Here is a 17,155-nt window from a genome sequence, read left to right on the forward strand (position 1 = left end):
AAGACTTCACTGTTGATACTGGAAGCACTATTTGTGTATATACTTTATACCATATACTGTTTGGTTAGTGGTGCAGCCCTGTAAGAAATTATACAAAATTTCAGAGATTGTTCTGTTCCGTTAATAGCTAAAAACTTCGGCTAGTTTTTCGGCATAATATGGATGGCACCCACCGAATTTTGTTCTCTGAGATCGAGCTTGAAATTATGGAATTTGAAATGTAGTAGTAAGTAAAATTAAAGTTTACATTTAAGTTTACATAGAAATGTATAAAAGCTGAAACAGCTGTTACTTCAAAGAAGAATAGCGGCCGCATCAGCTGTTTCTTGTTTTGATTTTGTTGTTACATCGCCCGCACATTTATTTGTTCGCAGAATGCTGAGAAAACTATTATTAAACACGCAAATTGCATTAAGGCAACAGCAAAAGGTAAATATACAGCAGATCAACAAAAGCACAGTTTAAAAATTGAATATTTCAGTTACAATGCACGCGCTACCTGGCCATGAAAGCCGCTGCCCCAAAAATATTGGAACTGCAGCCGGTGCACATCGAGGAGGCCATTAAATTGGAGCCCACACTATCCATCTACACGCCCGAGGTGTGGCGGCGAGCCCATGAAACATTCGTAAATCATGGCCTGGAAACTGTGAACTTTCTGCGCATTGTTACCGCCAATCCGGCTGTGCTGAGACGCACGCCAGAGCGCATCATCGGCAGTCTGGAGATCTGGCGCGCCTGCCAGTTTGGGGAGACTCTGCTGCACCTACTACTGACCAAATATCCAGAGCTGTTGGATGTCAGCGATTCCCATCAGTTGCTCTCGCACGTGGGCTTCCTGAAGAGTCGCGTCTCGACCAACAAAAATGTGTGGAAACTGCTGATGAACAGCCCCGACTTGCTGGCACAACCAGAGAAAACTATAGCGGAGAAACTAGACTACATCATGGATGTAATGCGCATAGAAGTGCCAGAATTGGTCAAGTCCGCCGGGCTGTCGATGGCCTTTGAGGAGCTGCGCTGCCGGCACGAGTTCCTCGTGCGCTTGGGCTTGTTTAAGCCGCGTGCTCCGAAAGCAGATCCCGATGAGCCCACCACCAACCACAGATTGTACCAGATTACGGACACATCCGAGAAGACGTTCGCCACAAAGATCTGCCATGTCACACTGCCCGAATACGAGGCCTTCAAGGACCTGCATGCCCGCGAAATCGAACGGAAGACAAGGAAACGCAGGGAAGAAGAGGATTTCAGTGATGAGGAGGAATAGGCTATAAGAAATAACCCCCCTTTGGGTATTCGCAATATTAAAGATTTTCAAAGTCAATCCGCCAAATTCGTCTGGCTTCTTGATATGTAGCAAATGTGTAGTTACCGTGTTGTAATTAGCATGTAAAATAAGGAACATTTTTGTTGACCTTCAATGTTTCAAACTTATTTTATAAACAATCCAATAAAGTCAATATGGTCATTTTTTGTTGCAAGTACACAGGATAAGGATATATTTACAAACACCATGTTTTTCCGCGGCTTACCTCAAGTTGTTCACCTGCTTAAATTGAGGGCGGTTAAGTTCGTTCACTAGTTCATGATCTATGGTATAGTATATGTTAGAAATTGTTTGGTATATTACGGTATATTTCCGAAAGGCAGACGGTATATTTTACCGATAGATCCGCGGTCGTCACACTGTACGCGAGAGTAGAGCTGTCAAGCGATTGATAGTTGTGCCATCGATAGTTTTGAATGTTTTGAAAAAACTATCGATACAATCGTGATAGTATCGGGCTCAAATAATTATTAATTATTAAATTTTTTTTTGTTGATATTTACTGGTTACTAATCTGATTAAAAAGAGCGGGCTTAAGCTATTTTTTTCTCGGTTTCTGACAGTCACACTCGACAAAACAAATCAAGTGAACTATTTATTTTTCCATATATATACATTTGAAAATGACCGCCAAACTCATTTACCGCACAAAAAATACTGACATTTTTCGCTCTCAATTCGTGGTGATTTTTCAAAATTTGCTTTTTTTTAAGAGGTGAAGAGAGCGTTTTCGTGTTGTGAGCCACATGTTCTTAACGGGAACGCCGTAAGATTCATTTAATTTGTATGGGAAAAAAATTCAGCAACATGTGGAAATGAAAAGGCAGCATTGTTGTGCAACTTTGGCACGGGATGAGCAACAATCATCATACCTAGGGAAAATGGATATTATGGACTTGAGATACTGTTTGTAATTTCAGGCTCCAGAAACTACTCAGTCTCTGTTTTGAAAGATATTAACGAAATTTTGCAGCTCACGGGTTCCAATAATACGTATCAGAATCGGGATAAATGTATTTATAAAACACAAATATGTGCATCTATAGGTAAAAAAACATGTCAATCTAGGATAAAATCATAAATAATGTTTCAATGGAGCTTGGAACAAAACATTTAACATCAATTAAAAGAAATAAGGTATACAAAAGTACATACGCATAGAAGAAACTTGGTTGACCAGCAACACCGACGTCACATTTTGTCAACATTTACGTTTTATGCTTTGGCCGTTTTTGTTTGAACCTTTTTATGTAAACAATGCAATAAAAAGGACTTCTGAAAGCTTGCCAATCTTGTAGAAAATTAAGGTATCTATCGGAAAAAATCATTTTTTTAGGGCTGAGAGGGCAAACTAGCTAGTAATATTAAACGGAATATCAAATTCGAGGAATATCAACGTTGAATGTTTTGAAAAAAACAATCGATCCTATCGTAATAGTATCGGGCTCAAATAATTATTAAAAAACCATTGAAACCTTTCAGGAACTTCTCCCTTATAAAAATTAGATGCCACCTGTCGATTTGTTTACAAATGTGCCTTCGTATTTTATAGCAGCCAATCCAAACATATCAAAAGCGCAACGACTGTAGCTCGATACTATCATGATAGTTGCAAAACCGTCGATAGTAGAGGCTAGCAGTAAAATATCGATACTATCGATAGTGCCATCGATGGTTTGACACCTCTACGCGAGAGGAAAAATTTATTTTGATAAAAAGCCTGAACAAAAACAAAACAAGCCACCCTAACAAAATGGAAGTGTGTTAACGCGAATGTAAGTAGAAATCAGTCATCATTCAAAACCAGTAAAATCTCTTTCGATATTTGGTGCGATTTTTTTTTCTTTCAATTGTGCTTTGTTTGTATGCCGTGCGTTTGTGTGGGAAAGTGTAAGTGTTGTGTGTGCAGATGTGCGTCCGTGAGTGCGTGCGCATGTGTGAGCGCGAATGAGATAGCAATAAACTAGAAGCGGTTGTCAAAAACAGCTGATCGATTGTCCAAAGAGTTTCTCGTGTGCGTGTGTGATAGGGGAGGGGGGCGCATGTGTGTGGGTGCGTATGTGTGGGTGTGCGTAGGAGGTTGTTTGTGGCGGGGTGGGGTGGGGGGTCAACACTCACCTGTAAGCTTTTCCCTAACAAAAATATCCCTTGGTTTTCTTTTTGCAGTTGCGCTCGAGGCGCCTCACTAAGGCAACTCTCTCGCTTGTCTACTACCTACCCACCCTCTGTCTCTCTCTCTCATCAACGAGCAGCAGCAGCAGGAGCCGCAGCTTGAGTTTTGTACTCCACACCATGCCCCTGAATGATGCACTGGCGGCCACTGGAGCGGCGGGCATAATCTATGCAGAGAACGGCACCAAGCACAAAACCATGACCAACTCATCCAAAGCAGATCTGATGACAGGAGGAGGAGGTGGTGGCAGTGGCAGTGGTGGCGGCGGCGGCAGCGGCGGAGCACTTATTGGCGGCAGTGGGGTATCCCTGGCCAGCCTGCATGGCCAGAAATGGACGCAGGTCTTTGATATGGATAAGATGATCAAACAACTGCGCACAGCGGAGAAGGCATATCTTAGGGGAGGCGGCGGCGGCGGTAGCAAGGCCACGGGCAGTGACCAGGCCAAGCTCCATGTCCAGCGTCTGAATGCTGCCGACATGGCGTACTACGACATCGTGCCAAAGCTGGCCACCCGGGATCTGGTCGTGTGCAACACCTGCAACGGTAGCTACACCAAGGCGGGATTCCAAAACCACATAGCGCTGCAGCATCCGGCCATTTGGGAGGCCACATCGAACAAAGTTAATCCGCTCACTGCCACAGGCGACACCACCACCAGCAGCAGCCAACAAGAGACAGCAGCAGCAGCAGGGGGCGACAATCTGGCTGGGGGCTCGCCCACGGAAACTCTGTCCGCCTCCACACTGTCCAGCTGCTCGAATGGTTCGAGCAGCTCAGCATCCCAGCACACCGCGGCCAATGCAACGAGCAGCTCCTCGTCCTCCTCGTCGTCGCGTCACAAAAGCAGCAGCAGCAGCAGCAAGAGTAGCAGTTCCTCCTCCAAGGGCAGCAGTGGGACCAGCAGTCGCTCCCGTTCAAAATCATCGAAAAATCGCCACCATTCATCGCCAGCACCTGCGCCAGAGTTGAAGGACAAGACGTGTGGCGGTGGCGGCTCCTCCAAAAAGAGTAGCAGCAGCAGCAGCAGTGCCATAGCCGCGCCCCCAGCAGCAACAGCAGCAGCAGTAGCGATGGCTGGCAGCATTAAAGAAGAGTTTGTACCGGCGCCCATAACCGTGTTCTCCTCATCCTCGAATTCATCCTGCTCCCTGCCACCGAGCGAGCTGGTGGGTGGTGTGGGTGTGGGTGTGGGTGTGGGCGTGGGTCTAAGCGTGAATTACTCTCCTGCCAATCATCAACAGGGTGTTGCTGTGGTGGATGAGAAGCAGCCTGAAATCCAGCCAAAGAAGAAGGTAGTGTGCTCCGTCTGTGTGCTTGGCCAAGACAAACGTTTTCTAATCAAATTCGTGTTTTAGCCGAAGGTATCCAGCGATCATCGAACAAAAGCGTCCAAGGATAAGCCAGTCGTGCAGATCGGCAGCCAGTACGAACAACAGCAGCAGCAGCAGCAGGTGGGATTGATGAGTGAACTCGATCAGGCTGTGTCCTCCATAACCGGCCAGGTGGCTTCACAGGAGGCGCCGCCAACCGAAGAGGAAGAACTGCCGCTGCCTAGCACAACCGATGAGAATTCCATTTCGCTCACACTGGACGAAATGCTGGACAGCAAATTGATTAATGAGATTCTGAAAAACTTTGATGAAAGTGCGCTGGACACCGCCCAGCAGCAACAGCAACAGCAGCAGCAGCAGCAGCAGCAGCAACAACAGCCAAATGGCACGACTCAGCATGCGCCACAAGCCACAAAAAGACTGCGCTATGACGATGTGGCTGGCGAAATGGGTGAGGAATACATCTACCAGCAGCAGACGCAGCAGCAGCAGCAGGCGAACCAGCAGCAGCAACAGGTCTATGGCGAGGATAACCAGAGTCAATTGACCACCATCGATGCCATGCAGCTGCAGCAGCTCATTTATCAGCAGCAGCAAATGCTCGAGCAGGCAGAACAACAACAGCAGCACAAGCAGGATTTGCCTGAGGAGCTGCAGGCAAATGCAAATGGACAGCAGCAGCAGCAACAGCAACAACAGTTCAGTGTGTACAATGTGCAGTCGCTGACTGACGATGCGGAGGTGCAACAGCAGCAGCAGCAACAGGAGCAGCAGCAGCAGCAGCAGCAGGTGCAGGTGCAGCAGCAACAGCTCGATGAGCATATGATACTGCCAAGTATTATATATGAGATTACAGACACGAATCCAGTGTCGGTGCTGGAGCAACAAAAGGTTATAGCAGAGTTCCTCACACAAGCGGGCTATGAGAATGTCGATGTGAATGTGCTGCAAGCAGCCACGGGCGGCGCAACAGCAGCAGGCACCACCACAATGGATGTCAGTCAATTCAATGATGACTTAAATGATTTTGATTTCACAAAACTGGAGACTGTTAGCGACACAACAACAACAACAACAACAAAGACTGTTAAACTGGAAGCCACCAACAGCCAGACACAATCCTCCGCCACCACCACTAACATTCACATTAAGCAACCATCTTTGATCCATGCCAAATGCCACGAGGAGAGCTATTTCAATGTGATGCACTATTCGGGCCAGCCCCGACCCCTGGCCATGAACACTTTCGGTTTGGTGAAGCTGCCCAACGGTCTGGGCGCCACATTGCGCAAGAATCTGCTGACCACACGCAAGGCGAACAACAGTTTGCTGTCGCTGAATGGCGGCACTTTGGGCGTTGTCGGTCAGCTCGCTCGCCCACCACCGCCCGCACCGCAGGCAAATAACTACACGGCGCTCAGCAATGGCACGGGGGGTATATTGGTGAAAAATGCAGCCGCTGCCGCTGGCAAGACCATCTATGCACAGAAGTCGAGTGTTATAGCGCAGGATCGACTGAGATGCAACAAGCGGGCGTTGGTGCCGCCGCGTCTGGAGGCGGGCAAGGGTAATGGAAATGGTTTGATGACAGCCAAGCGTTTGAATGAATTGCTGTTGGGCAAGGCTGTGAAAAAGGAAAAGCTAATGGACAACGAAGAGCCAGAGCAGCAGCAGCCGCAAAAGGAGGAATTGGAGCAGCAGCAGCAACAGCAACAGCCGGACCACAAGCTTACACACAGTTTCTATGAGAAGCGACGAAAGCTACTGGCCAAAAGTCAGCAGCAACAGCAGTCTCCCAAACGTCAGCCACAGCAGCAACAGCAGCAGCAGCCACAATACCTCCAGCAACAGCAGCAGCAGCAGCAACAAGAGCAAGTGCTGCGGCAACGTTCACCAAACTTTTCTCTTCCACTACAAAACAACTCAAATGTTGGACAGAATTCGCAGCCGCTGCTTAAGAAGCAATTGCTGCGCACGCTGTCCGACAGCAGCAGCAATATACTGGCCATTGCCAACAACAGCGGCAACAGCAACAGCAGCAGCAGCACTCCTAATGCCAATAGTAATCCTTGGAAGAGCCAAAGCTCAACGCCCGGTGGGGGCTCCACGCCAAGCAGCAGCGATCTGATGCGTGTTTTTGTCTGAGAAATATATACATATAAATATGATATATGTATATATATATCTACATATATGTACGTATCTATGTTTATACAATTATGTGCAGCGCCCCGCCACCCTCCTCTTCTAAAACAAAACAAAACCCTAAGTTATTTTTACACAATTTTTTAAATCAATTCAATTTCATTTTTTAAAAGTGATAATTAGTTACCATTTAGTTTATATATTATATGATTGTATGTAGTACTCTGTTTAGAACTATGCTTTAAGATTTATTTAAATACTTTTCGTGGCTAAGCAAATTAAAACTAAGTAAATTATGTATAACGCCTGTAACTTTATAAAAATACAAGAGCATGCCCTATGTTTCAAATCAAGCGCCCTCATCGTAGTGTTGGAAAGTGCAGCACAAAAAATACTGCTGAAAAATTTTCACCAGAGGTTTTTCTTCTTCCTATTTGCGGAAAATGTTTCCTTTTCTTTTTTGCGGATTTTTGTTTTTAGTGCTGCCAGATCAGTTCAAAGCGAATTGTTAATGAAACGGGTCACAAAATATCATGGTGTGGCAGCCCGCAGCAACTACGAATTGCAGAATCTGGCAGCGCCACAAGCAACGACGTCACATTCGTTTTATGTTGTTTTTTTTTTTACCATTTTATGTAAACAATGCAAGAAAAGGACCTCTTAAAACTAGCCAATCTTGTAGAAAATTGATGTATCTATCGGATAAAAATTATTTTTTTAGGGCTGAGAGGGCCAACTAGCTATTAATATTAAACTGAATATCAAAATTATGGAATACGATTTCAATCAATAAAATATAACGTTATCCCATTGTCGACCAAGGGGGTATTTAATATTTCCTGGAAATTTATGTAACTTTAACATATTTTACGCATTACATATGAAAGATGTCGGTGGTCATTTTTGTTTTGTAATTATAGAGGAGGATGGAGCTACAAGGAGCCTTAACAAACAGTATTATTCTCCGCGGTTTAACAAAGGGTGCTCAACTTATTAAATAGAAGGGGGTTAAGAGGGTTAAGTGTCGTTTGATCGCCGGATTGTTGACATTTTTTTGCTCACAAAAATGCGTCCGTCCGATGCGCTCGTGTTGCTCCTACCTGTCCTGCTGAGCGGCCTGGTGTCCAGCGTCCAGGGCACGCTGTCGCCCAACGACAAGCCGAAAAGCAAACAACAGAAAGAAGTGCTGCGTGGTCCGCAAGACGAAGATGTCTTCGGTCTTGGTTTGGTGTCGCCAGAGCCCCTGGCCAAGGACATTCTAGCACATCACAGAGCCTACCACAAGGAGACGGCAGCGAGACGGTTCAATGGCACCACCCTTGGATATGTGACACCCGTAAGTGGGGGAAGAGGAAATGGTTATGTCTCTGCTTATGCATTCTCGTTCTCGTTTCAGTGGAATTCTCATGGCTATGATGTGGCAAAGATATTTGCAAAGAAGTTCGACATCATCTCGCCCGTTTGGTTGCAAATTGTTAAGCAAGGAGATGCCTATGCGGTGGCGGGAATGCACGACATCGATGCAGGATGGGTGAGCGATGTCCGCCGCAAGGGAAAGGTGCAACAGCAGCAGCTTCAGCGTACCGTCAAAGGTAGTTCTGTGAAGAATCTCCGTTTCCTGCCTTTACTAATGATTCTTCAGTCTTTCCTCGATTTATATTTGATCATTTCACCGATCGTGACATCAAATTGCTCCTCAGCAATGCCAAGGAGCGCACCAAAGTCAATGAGGTTCTGATTAAATGCTGCAAGGACAATCATTTCGATGGTCTGGTGCTGGAGGTATGGTCACAGCTGGCAGGACGCATAGACGATAAGATTCTCTTCAGCTTGGTGCTGCAAATGGGTTGGTTTTTCGCACATATTTCTTTGGAATTGAACTAAGTTCATGTCTTTCTTCAGCCAAGGAACTGCAAAAGCAGCAGCTGCGTCTTATCCTGGTCATTCCTCCCTATCGCAAGGACACGGGAATTCTGTTTGGGGAGAAGCACATGGATACGCTGTACAAACACATCTACGCCTTCTCCCTCATGACATATGACTTTTCCAGTGTACAGCGACCGGGCGCCAATGCTCCGCTGTATTTTGTGCGTCAGGCTGTGGAGACAATCGCCCCCAAGGGCTGTCCTGATATGGAGGCCAAGCGTTCCAAGATTCTTTTGGGTCTGAATATGTACGGCAATGACTATACACCCGATGGCGGTGGACCCATTACCTTTTCGCAGTATTTGGATTTGGTGAAAAATGTGAAAAAACACTTAACCTACGACGAGCGAGATGTGGAAAATTTCTTCGAAATCAAGTGAGTAATTAACCTTTGAGGAACATCTTGTAATTTGATTACTTTTAGAAACGAAAATGGTCGTCACATTGTGTTTTATCCTACTCTATATTCCATCAATGAGCGGGTGAAGTTGGCACAGGAGTTGGGCACAGGGATATCCATTTGGGAGCTGGGACAGGGACTTAATTACTTTTACGATCTCTTTTAGAATATCAATAGCATATTGCAAGCATTTAAAAAATGCAATGCCATTCCAAATAAAATCTTTGCTATATTAGCTTGAAACTCTAAATAGGTTTGATTGTTTTCAAATTTGGCGGCCCCCCTTGGTAAGGTATGTGGTGGTGGGGGGTGGTTTTATCCTTGAAAGCTTTGAATTTTGTGACGTTATACCTTATACCTTTTCCTTGCGGCGCAACTGAAAGCTCAAGTTCAAGGCCTGAAACATTCAAAAACGTTTTATTACGTCGAAATTAGAAATAAATCACAAAGGATAATACAGTTTTATCAGATAATTCGTTATACTTGATGTTATGTTTTTAGCATAATCTATGATTGGCACTCTCCAGGAGTGGTCCCAATTCTATATCCAACAAGAAATGAGTACTTTGGATTGGCAAATCTTTAAGGAAATTGATTAATTAATCGTAGAAAAATATTTTTTCAGCGCTGAGAATCTTAGCTTGCTAGTAATATTAAACCGAATATCAAAATCAACGCACATATTGTCCTGTCGTTTAGTATATTTACGGTATATTTTGATAATGACAAAGTATATTTCGGTATATCTTATGGTCACACGGTCCGCGGTCACATTTATTTATTTTTGTTAAATTCGCCGGTAGTTTATGCTAAATTTAGTGTCTTAAGCAACTAAAATGCGCTGGCTTTATGCCTGCTTCGTCATTATACTGTGTGCCCTCATATTCTGCGAATATGTGGCCGATTTCGTGGTCCTGCAAAAGTGTCAATGGCCAGAGATAAAGCGCAAGAAGTATGTGGATGATCCTCTGCGTGCCATGATCATAGCCGATCCCCATTTGCTGGGTCCACATCGCGGCCACTGGCTGGACCAGTTCTACAGGGAATGGCACATGACGCGAGCCTTCCAGGCGGCCTCACGTCTCTTCCAGCCGGACGTTGTGTTTGTGTTGGGCGATCTGTTCGATGAGGGCGATATGGTCAGTGATAAGCAATTTAAAGAATACGTTTGGAGGTATTTGCAAATGTTTCGCTTACCGCCTGGCATACCGCTAATTAGTATTGTGGGCAACCATGACGTGGGCTTCCACTACAAGTAGGTTATAAATCTATTATTTAGCACATATGTATTATGCACTAATTGCCATGTTTCTATCTTGTAGAATGCATCCATTTTTCATGTCGCGCTTTCAGAATGATCTAAACTATTCGCTGGTGCATTTGTATACCATTAAACAGATTCACTTTGTGATTATCAACTCCATGGCCATGGAGGCCGATGGCTGTATGTTCTGCAACGAGGCCGAGTCTGCTCTCAAGAATATTTCACGCATCCTGCACTGCATGAAGTATCCCGAGGAGGCAGAGTGTGCCCGCACACGTCGCCATCCGTATAGTCAGCCCATATTGCTGCAGCATTTTCCTACATACCGCATCTCGGACACAATGTGCCAGGAGCACGATGCCCCCTTCATTGAGGCCTATCGCGAGCGCTTTCATGTGATTTCCAAGGAGTCCACAGATATGCTGGGTGAGCTGCTGAAGCCACGCCTGGCCTTTGCGGGGCATTCGCATCACTTTTGTCACAGCGTCAATCGGCTGGGCATTGATGAGTACACCGTGGCTTCGTTTAGCTGGCGGAATAAGATAAATCCTAGCTTTATGCTGGTGCGTAAACACTCATATACACCTTAAATGTGCAATCTGATAATATTTTATTCTGCTCTTTCAGGCCACTTTAACACCCGATGACTATGTGGTTTCCAAATGCAAAATGCTGCCACAGCAATTTGTCTATAATAGTTACTTGTGTGCCGGCTTAATCTGCCTTATGGTCATTGCCTGGCAGCTTATGAAATCATTGCGCAGCAGCAAACTCGATCTGGCCACAGATCAGCAGCATCATCCAAAGCATAACTAGTTGTATTAGTAATTATATAAATTGAATGTATTTCGGAGCAAAGTACAAGAGTCAATTGTCTCTTTTGTGATTTAATGCCTAATTGGGGCTTAGTTTTTAGTAATTAGAAATTTTTGTTGGAAATTAACAGACAAAGAAGATAATTTTCATATCTTATTCTTCCCCCTCTCCCCCCATCCAGCTGCTGCTTATAAAATCGTGTGTATTGTGGTGATTGTATTTATTGAATTTTTATCACAGACATTATATGCTTGTAAAGTCACACGGAATACATATGAGGACACAGGTCTGCTGCAGCTCAATCAAATAGAAAAAAAAATATGCCAAAAATAAAAATAATGCTTAACAAAAACTGGAAACTGGAATAAACAGACAAAAAAAAGAACCATTTCAATAAAGCTAAATTAATAATACAAATAATAATTACACTAAACGATTATGCATTTAGAATGTTGTTATCTAGTGGGCGATACGCCCTCCGATTCCATGCAGATTCATTGGTTCCTGTACTTCGGTTTGTACTAGACTATTTACTAAAGGTATAAGCTACAAACTAGATTGTTTTGGAATACAATGCTGCCAAAAAGGGTTTCAGGATTTCCAACTAGTGGTTTTTGGCACTCATGTGCTGCTATTCAGGAGGTTCTTGTGCGCCTGCGCATGGAGATTGCGTCCCTCAAAGCATTCTTTTGGCAGGAATCTGGCAATGGAAAATAAAAAGAAAAAACATTTAATCCCATTAAATATTGTCCCTTTTTCATTATAGCTACCTATGAATCACTGGCGATATGACATCTGGATCTAGACTCTTTATGTCCGTTGGTTTGGTCACCAGCGAGACGAGTGCACCCACCAGTATCGCTGTGGCCACACCAATGGGATTTATCCAGTGGTAGGACAATCGATACAGGGGAAACACTTGCTCCTCATCCACCCAAATGTTCTCTGGCTGGGTGACATTGCCCACACACCCATCCACGGAAATGGGCAGCTTCTGAGAATTGAGTCCACCCGCTGCAATGGTAAACTGTGTGCCAAAGGATATCCAGCCAGCGAGCAGCGCACTGGCGACACCACCAACAGCAGTGCCCACTGTGTTGGCCCAGGGCACGAGCATTCCCAGTGTAAACAGACCAAAGGTTGTGCCCGCTGCAATGGCCGTCATCGAGGTGCAAATGCTGAGAATTCCACTCAGTTGTTCGAGGACAAACACCAGGGAAAGTGCCACAAATCCCAGGACTATGATGGTGGATTTGACCAGTATGGTGGAGGCTCTTTCGCTGGGCTTCATCTTGAAGCAGCCTCGCACAATGTCCTCCAGGATGACCAGCGAAGTGGAGTTAAGCACCACCGAAAGCGAGCTCAAAGCAGCGCCAAAAATGCCAGCAATAAAGAGTCCTGGCATACCATAGATATGACCCACACTTTGGACGACAAAGAGGGGCAACAGTTGATCGTCGTGCTAAGGGAGAAGAGAGTCAGAGTCAGATAAGCATAGAATTTATAACCTTTCCCGATTGAATCGAATCCCTTACCGTTATCAAACCAGAACTCAATGGATCGCAATCCTTGTACCGCTCAAAGATCAGCAGACCCACATAGCAGCATACAGAGACAAAGGCAGCCACTCCAATGGTAAAAATGGCCATTGAAGCACGAGCCTTTTTCAGCGATGGCAATGACATGTAGCGCTGCACCATTGTCTGATTCACCGCATTGAAGGAGGTCCAATAGGAGAAGCCCCCGATGAGCACGCTCCAGACAGTGTGACGCACATAGGGCGAGGGATCCGTGTTGGTAAAGATCAGACGTCCGCCCTTTGAGGCATCATCGAACAGGGCATCCCAACCATTGGCATAATAGGTGGCCAAAACAGCCACAGCCAGAACGGAGAGGAACATGACCAGCACCTGCCAGGCATCTGTATGGACGACAGCCTTGATGCCGCCCTGGGAATAAGAATTTAAAGTATTAAAAAATAAAATCAAAAATAAAATAAAACAAGATTTCTTACCACAAACGTATAGAAAACGCAAACAACTACGATGACCACTGCTATAACATGCAGATTGATGCCAGAGACTGTAAAGGTAAGAGTAATTAAAGATTAGAGAGGTAAGTATTTCCGAAGATTTTACAGATATATCTTACCCTGATTTAGAGCCAACGCTGGCACATAGACAATAAAAGGCAAAAATAGTATCTGAAGTGGTTTAAATATTAATTAAAATATAATTGAAGGAATCAGCATGTACGTACCTCATCCAGAATGAACATAAAAGATGCTATGCTTCGTATAACCGAATGGAAACGCATCTCCAGGTACTGCAAATTGAAGAGAGAAATTTATGATTTAATTAAGAGGGAAAGAGAGTTTCAGTGTAGAAAATGCAACAGATTATAACAAATTTAAAGAAGTTGTCAGAATTTTAATAAAGAAAATTGTATATAAATTATATACATCGATTAAAATAATTTCCCAGTAGGCTAAGAAATTTAATATTTTGTGAGAATTTTGTGGGAAAAAATGGAGCAGAATATTATAGTTATTTTATAAGTTATAAAAAACGTACACTTGCAAGGAAATTGTGGGAATTCTTAGGAAGAAAATTATATACCAGACTCTAACAAATTTCCCGGAAGACTAAGCAGTTTTATTTTAATTTTAAATATTTTGTGAGAAATACAAGATATTATTATAGTTATTTAAGAAGTTATGAACGCCATACTCGCATAAAGAAATCGTGGGAATTTATATGAAGAAAATATAATATAAATTTTTTTACAAAAATGGAATACATTTTGCGAGTTTTAATCAAATGAATTATACAAACTTTCACATCAGAGAGTATTATATGTATACGAGTATCATTAGATATATTACAATGGGCGCAGCGAAATAGTTAAGTCTGAAAGGCTGGCAATCAAAGCCAACCATAAGCCAGTGTTTAGAGTTCAGTATTCAGTTCAGTTCTATTGACTGACATGCAAGCCCAGTCACAGAGCAATTACCTCCCAAAGAACAGTGAACATTCTCCACACATGAGGTTTTGTTGTTTACTGTTCTTAAGGAAATAATTGCTCTGTGACTGCACAGGCAAGGGACACAAATAAACAAATAAACAATAGTGTTTCGGACAGTTGTCAAGTGGCTGCAAAAGCAAGTTTGTAATTAATCATATCGTAGACCCATTGAGACGACCGGACGCTATACGAACGCAACAAGTGGCCGAGACCAAAGTCCAAAAAGAAGCCTGCAACAATTAATGAAAATTCCGTTTCTCCCATTGATTGTAGGAAAAAAAAAAACATATGGGAAACAGCACACAGAGTACGAAAAACCTATGACACACAAATAATAAGTATTCTCTCTTGCTTGTCAGCGCTTAAATCTGTGACCGTAAATCAAATTATTTATGGATATTGTACCTCATAGGAAGAGCCAACTTGTAGAGCACAAAATACCGGTATATAGATATAGGACACAGCAATACCCTGCAGAACAATTGCGATGGCAATAAACCAGTATTGTGTGCCATAATTGTAGATTTCCGACGTGGTGCCAAGTATCGTAACCCCAGATATATAGCTGGAAATAAATTCGCAGTGATTAGATAGATAATAGATGTAGGGAAATAATCATTAAGGTAGGTGTCTCGTCTCACCTGGCTATTAGACTCATGGCAACGGGGAATACTTTGAGATTTCTGGATCCCAGCAGATATTCACTCATCTTTTCCGAACCAAAATCATGTTTCCTTCGCTCCACTGGCGTTGTTGTAGGCAATGTGGGTTCCGTCTCCGCCAGCTTTGGCTTACTCTTTCTATAACGAGTCATTCCGGTTAACCAATTTACGAAAATCTATGGGCCCATTACTCACTTCATGCATCCAAAATATATGCCAGTGGTTGTCGAGAGCACAATCATGCCCAGAAATACTATATAGTCAATGGTGCCAAATCTGTAGGTATTTTCATTGTTAATCTCCACCTGAAATAAAAGTATTGTTATTTGTTATTTGATATTTGATATGGGGGTGCAATTACAACTGCTAATCTGAGATTCGAAATCTTTGCTTTATTTCTTCTGTGTGTACAAGTGCGCGAAATGCAGATAAAACTTTCCAGACAAACGATTATACGCTAACTGAGTGCCCTATGGCTTATGTTGCTATAGCCTTACGGGGGGCTATCTAGAGAGTTGTTGTGGGACTGGCAGAATAAGTAATACCCTGTCTATATGTCCGACATAATGTAAAAATTTCGAATTTAGAGGATGTTCTTCTATACGTAGGGGAGAATGCGATTATTATTAGCCAGCTGAAGCTTATTCCTTCCAGAAACACTGACTACGGACCGAGAGGTGCTGCTGCATTACGCACGAAAGGTGTTATTTTCTACTCTTATAATATGATAAATTGTTCATAGACTTGCCTTACTTTATTATGGAATAATTCCCAATTTCAACATAATTTCAATGTCGCTGAGAAGATAAAACATATCTTTAGATATGCACAATAGTACTATGTAGATATTTATTATATATTTTATGGATAAATACGATCATTTACAGACCTATATATAATACTATGAAAAATAATTCATATTTTCCTATGGGGGATAATTACGGCTTTTCTAAGTCAAAGGAGATGTCCCATAAATCAATAAATTTAAAAACCCTTCTTCTGCATTCCCAAAATCTCTATTTGGGTTCGTTAACCCATGCAATATTACCCCAAATTAAACCTTATCACAGATCCTGGGCTATATTTGTGTCATTCATTCCACTGCCAAGATACTCAGAGTTAAGATCTTTACTCTTTAAATCCTAACAATACCATTCCGTATCACGGCTGTAATGGCCCACACACGGTTGGAGCCCAATCTCAGAGACTTTAACCTTTTACGCAATGCCTCCGCACAGCATTATCGCTTCTGGACTTTGTAACAGATGCCCCCGACTCCGTTTCACTCGTCTCCGTCTCTCTCTCTCCCTTTTTGACTGATACACAACGGACAGACAGGCAAAAACAACACACACGGATTTTGTTTTGCATATTTCCAAATTTATTCCATATTTCGTATTGCGGGCTTTGATTAAAGGTGTTTGTGGTGTGAGCTAGGGAGATAGGTACGTACCGCTTCCATGGCGCTCATGCTCGTACCGGTAACGGTAAGTGATTGCTTGTGCACTGGAACTGGAGCAAAGAAACGCCGCTACAGCAGCAACAGAATTGTGCGTTGCTCACGAATGTCAACAACAAAAGCAATACACGCTAAAACACCAACACACGCAGAAAAAAAAGGGTCGTTCGGAATGTCTCTATTTTGGCAGCGTTTCGAAAACACTCATTACAGCACAGCACAGCACTTTGAACGTAATAATAAATCATACAGAAATGGAACACACGACGAGGAAATTGAAAGTGAAAATGAAAGTTCATGCGGCACACATTCTATACGTTTCTTTGGAAGCCAGGCCAAAAATAAATGAAATATTCCACACACATTGAGAACGAGCAAAACAGAGAAGCGCCAAGCCAACGACAACCAAAACCCCACAAACCGAATCGAAACTGCACCCGATGGCTGGTGGGGCTAGCTGTTAAATACAACAGCAAATATACACACCAAAGCTCTACCTCTCTCCCACCCAACACCCAGAGAGAGAGAGAGAGAGAGAGAGTGTGTGAGTGGGCTGAGAGAAAGCTTCTTGTGGGTTTTTAATCAGCTCTCTATCCACTCTCCTCTCTCTTGCTCTCTATTA

General features: G+C 43.5%; 5 protein-coding genes across 5 annotated transcripts; 4 read left to right on the forward strand and 1 right to left on the reverse strand.

The window, feature by feature from the left end:
- Positions 1 to 325: 325 nt before the first annotated feature.
- On the forward strand, positions 326 to 1,460 carry LOC111076671. The gene is made up of 2 exons (XM_022370556.2): positions 326 to 429; positions 482 to 1,460. The coding sequence occupies exons 1-2, from the start codon at positions 376 to 378 to the stop codon at positions 1,268 to 1,270; spliced, it is 843 nt and encodes a 280-aa protein (XP_022226248.2). The 5' UTR covers positions 326 to 375; the 3' UTR covers positions 1,271 to 1,460.
- A 1,542-nt stretch (positions 1,461 to 3,002) lies between these two features.
- On the forward strand, positions 3,003 to 7,328 carry LOC111077286 (polyglutamine-repeat protein pqn-41). Its single transcript, XM_041593752.1, has 4 exons — positions 3,003 to 3,105; positions 3,497 to 4,798; positions 4,862 to 6,611; positions 6,714 to 7,328. The coding sequence occupies exons 2-4, from the start codon at positions 3,623 to 3,625 to the stop codon at positions 6,980 to 6,982; spliced, it is 3,195 nt and encodes a 1,064-aa protein (XP_041449686.1). The 5' UTR covers positions 3,003 to 3,105; positions 3,497 to 3,622; the 3' UTR covers positions 6,983 to 7,328.
- Positions 7,329 to 8,002: 674 nt separating this feature from the next.
- On the forward strand, positions 8,003 to 9,546 carry LOC111076267 (chitinase domain-containing protein 1). Its single transcript, XM_022369975.2, has 5 exons — positions 8,003 to 8,318; positions 8,379 to 8,574; positions 8,625 to 8,828; positions 8,885 to 9,284; positions 9,333 to 9,546. The coding sequence occupies exons 1-5, from the start codon at positions 8,049 to 8,051 to the stop codon at positions 9,472 to 9,474; spliced, it is 1,212 nt and encodes a 403-aa protein (XP_022225667.2). The 5' UTR covers positions 8,003 to 8,048; the 3' UTR covers positions 9,475 to 9,546.
- Positions 9,547 to 10,053: 507 nt separating this feature from the next.
- On the forward strand, positions 10,054 to 11,430 carry LOC111076777 (metallophosphoesterase 1 homolog). Its single transcript, XM_022370722.2, has 3 exons — positions 10,054 to 10,563; positions 10,631 to 11,135; positions 11,200 to 11,430. The coding sequence occupies exons 1-3, from the start codon at positions 10,145 to 10,147 to the stop codon at positions 11,386 to 11,388; spliced, it is 1,113 nt and encodes a 370-aa protein (XP_022226414.1). The 5' UTR covers positions 10,054 to 10,144; the 3' UTR covers positions 11,389 to 11,430.
- Positions 11,431 to 11,777: 347 nt separating this feature from the next.
- LOC111076766 (sodium-coupled monocarboxylate transporter 2) lies at positions 11,778 to 15,375 on the reverse strand. Its single transcript, XM_022370700.2, has 9 exons — positions 15,270 to 15,375; positions 15,054 to 15,212; positions 14,818 to 14,977; positions 13,648 to 13,713; positions 13,540 to 13,591; positions 13,403 to 13,470; positions 12,924 to 13,337; positions 12,159 to 12,850; positions 11,778 to 12,088 (listed from the first exon to the last, which is right to left on the reverse strand). Exons 1-9 carry the CDS (start codon positions 15,314 to 15,316, stop codon positions 12,010 to 12,012), a joined length of 1,737 nt encoding a protein of 578 aa, XP_022226392.2. The 5' UTR covers positions 15,317 to 15,375; the 3' UTR covers positions 11,778 to 12,009.
- Positions 15,376 to 17,155: the final 1,780 nt, after the last annotated feature.

The sequence above is a fragment of the Drosophila obscura genome, unplaced genomic scaffold (assembly GCF_018151105.1).
Source record: "Drosophila obscura isolate BZ-5 IFL unplaced genomic scaffold, ASM1815110v1 contig_200, whole genome shotgun sequence".
Taxonomy (NCBI): Eukaryota; Metazoa; Arthropoda; class Insecta; order Diptera; family Drosophilidae; genus Drosophila; species Drosophila obscura.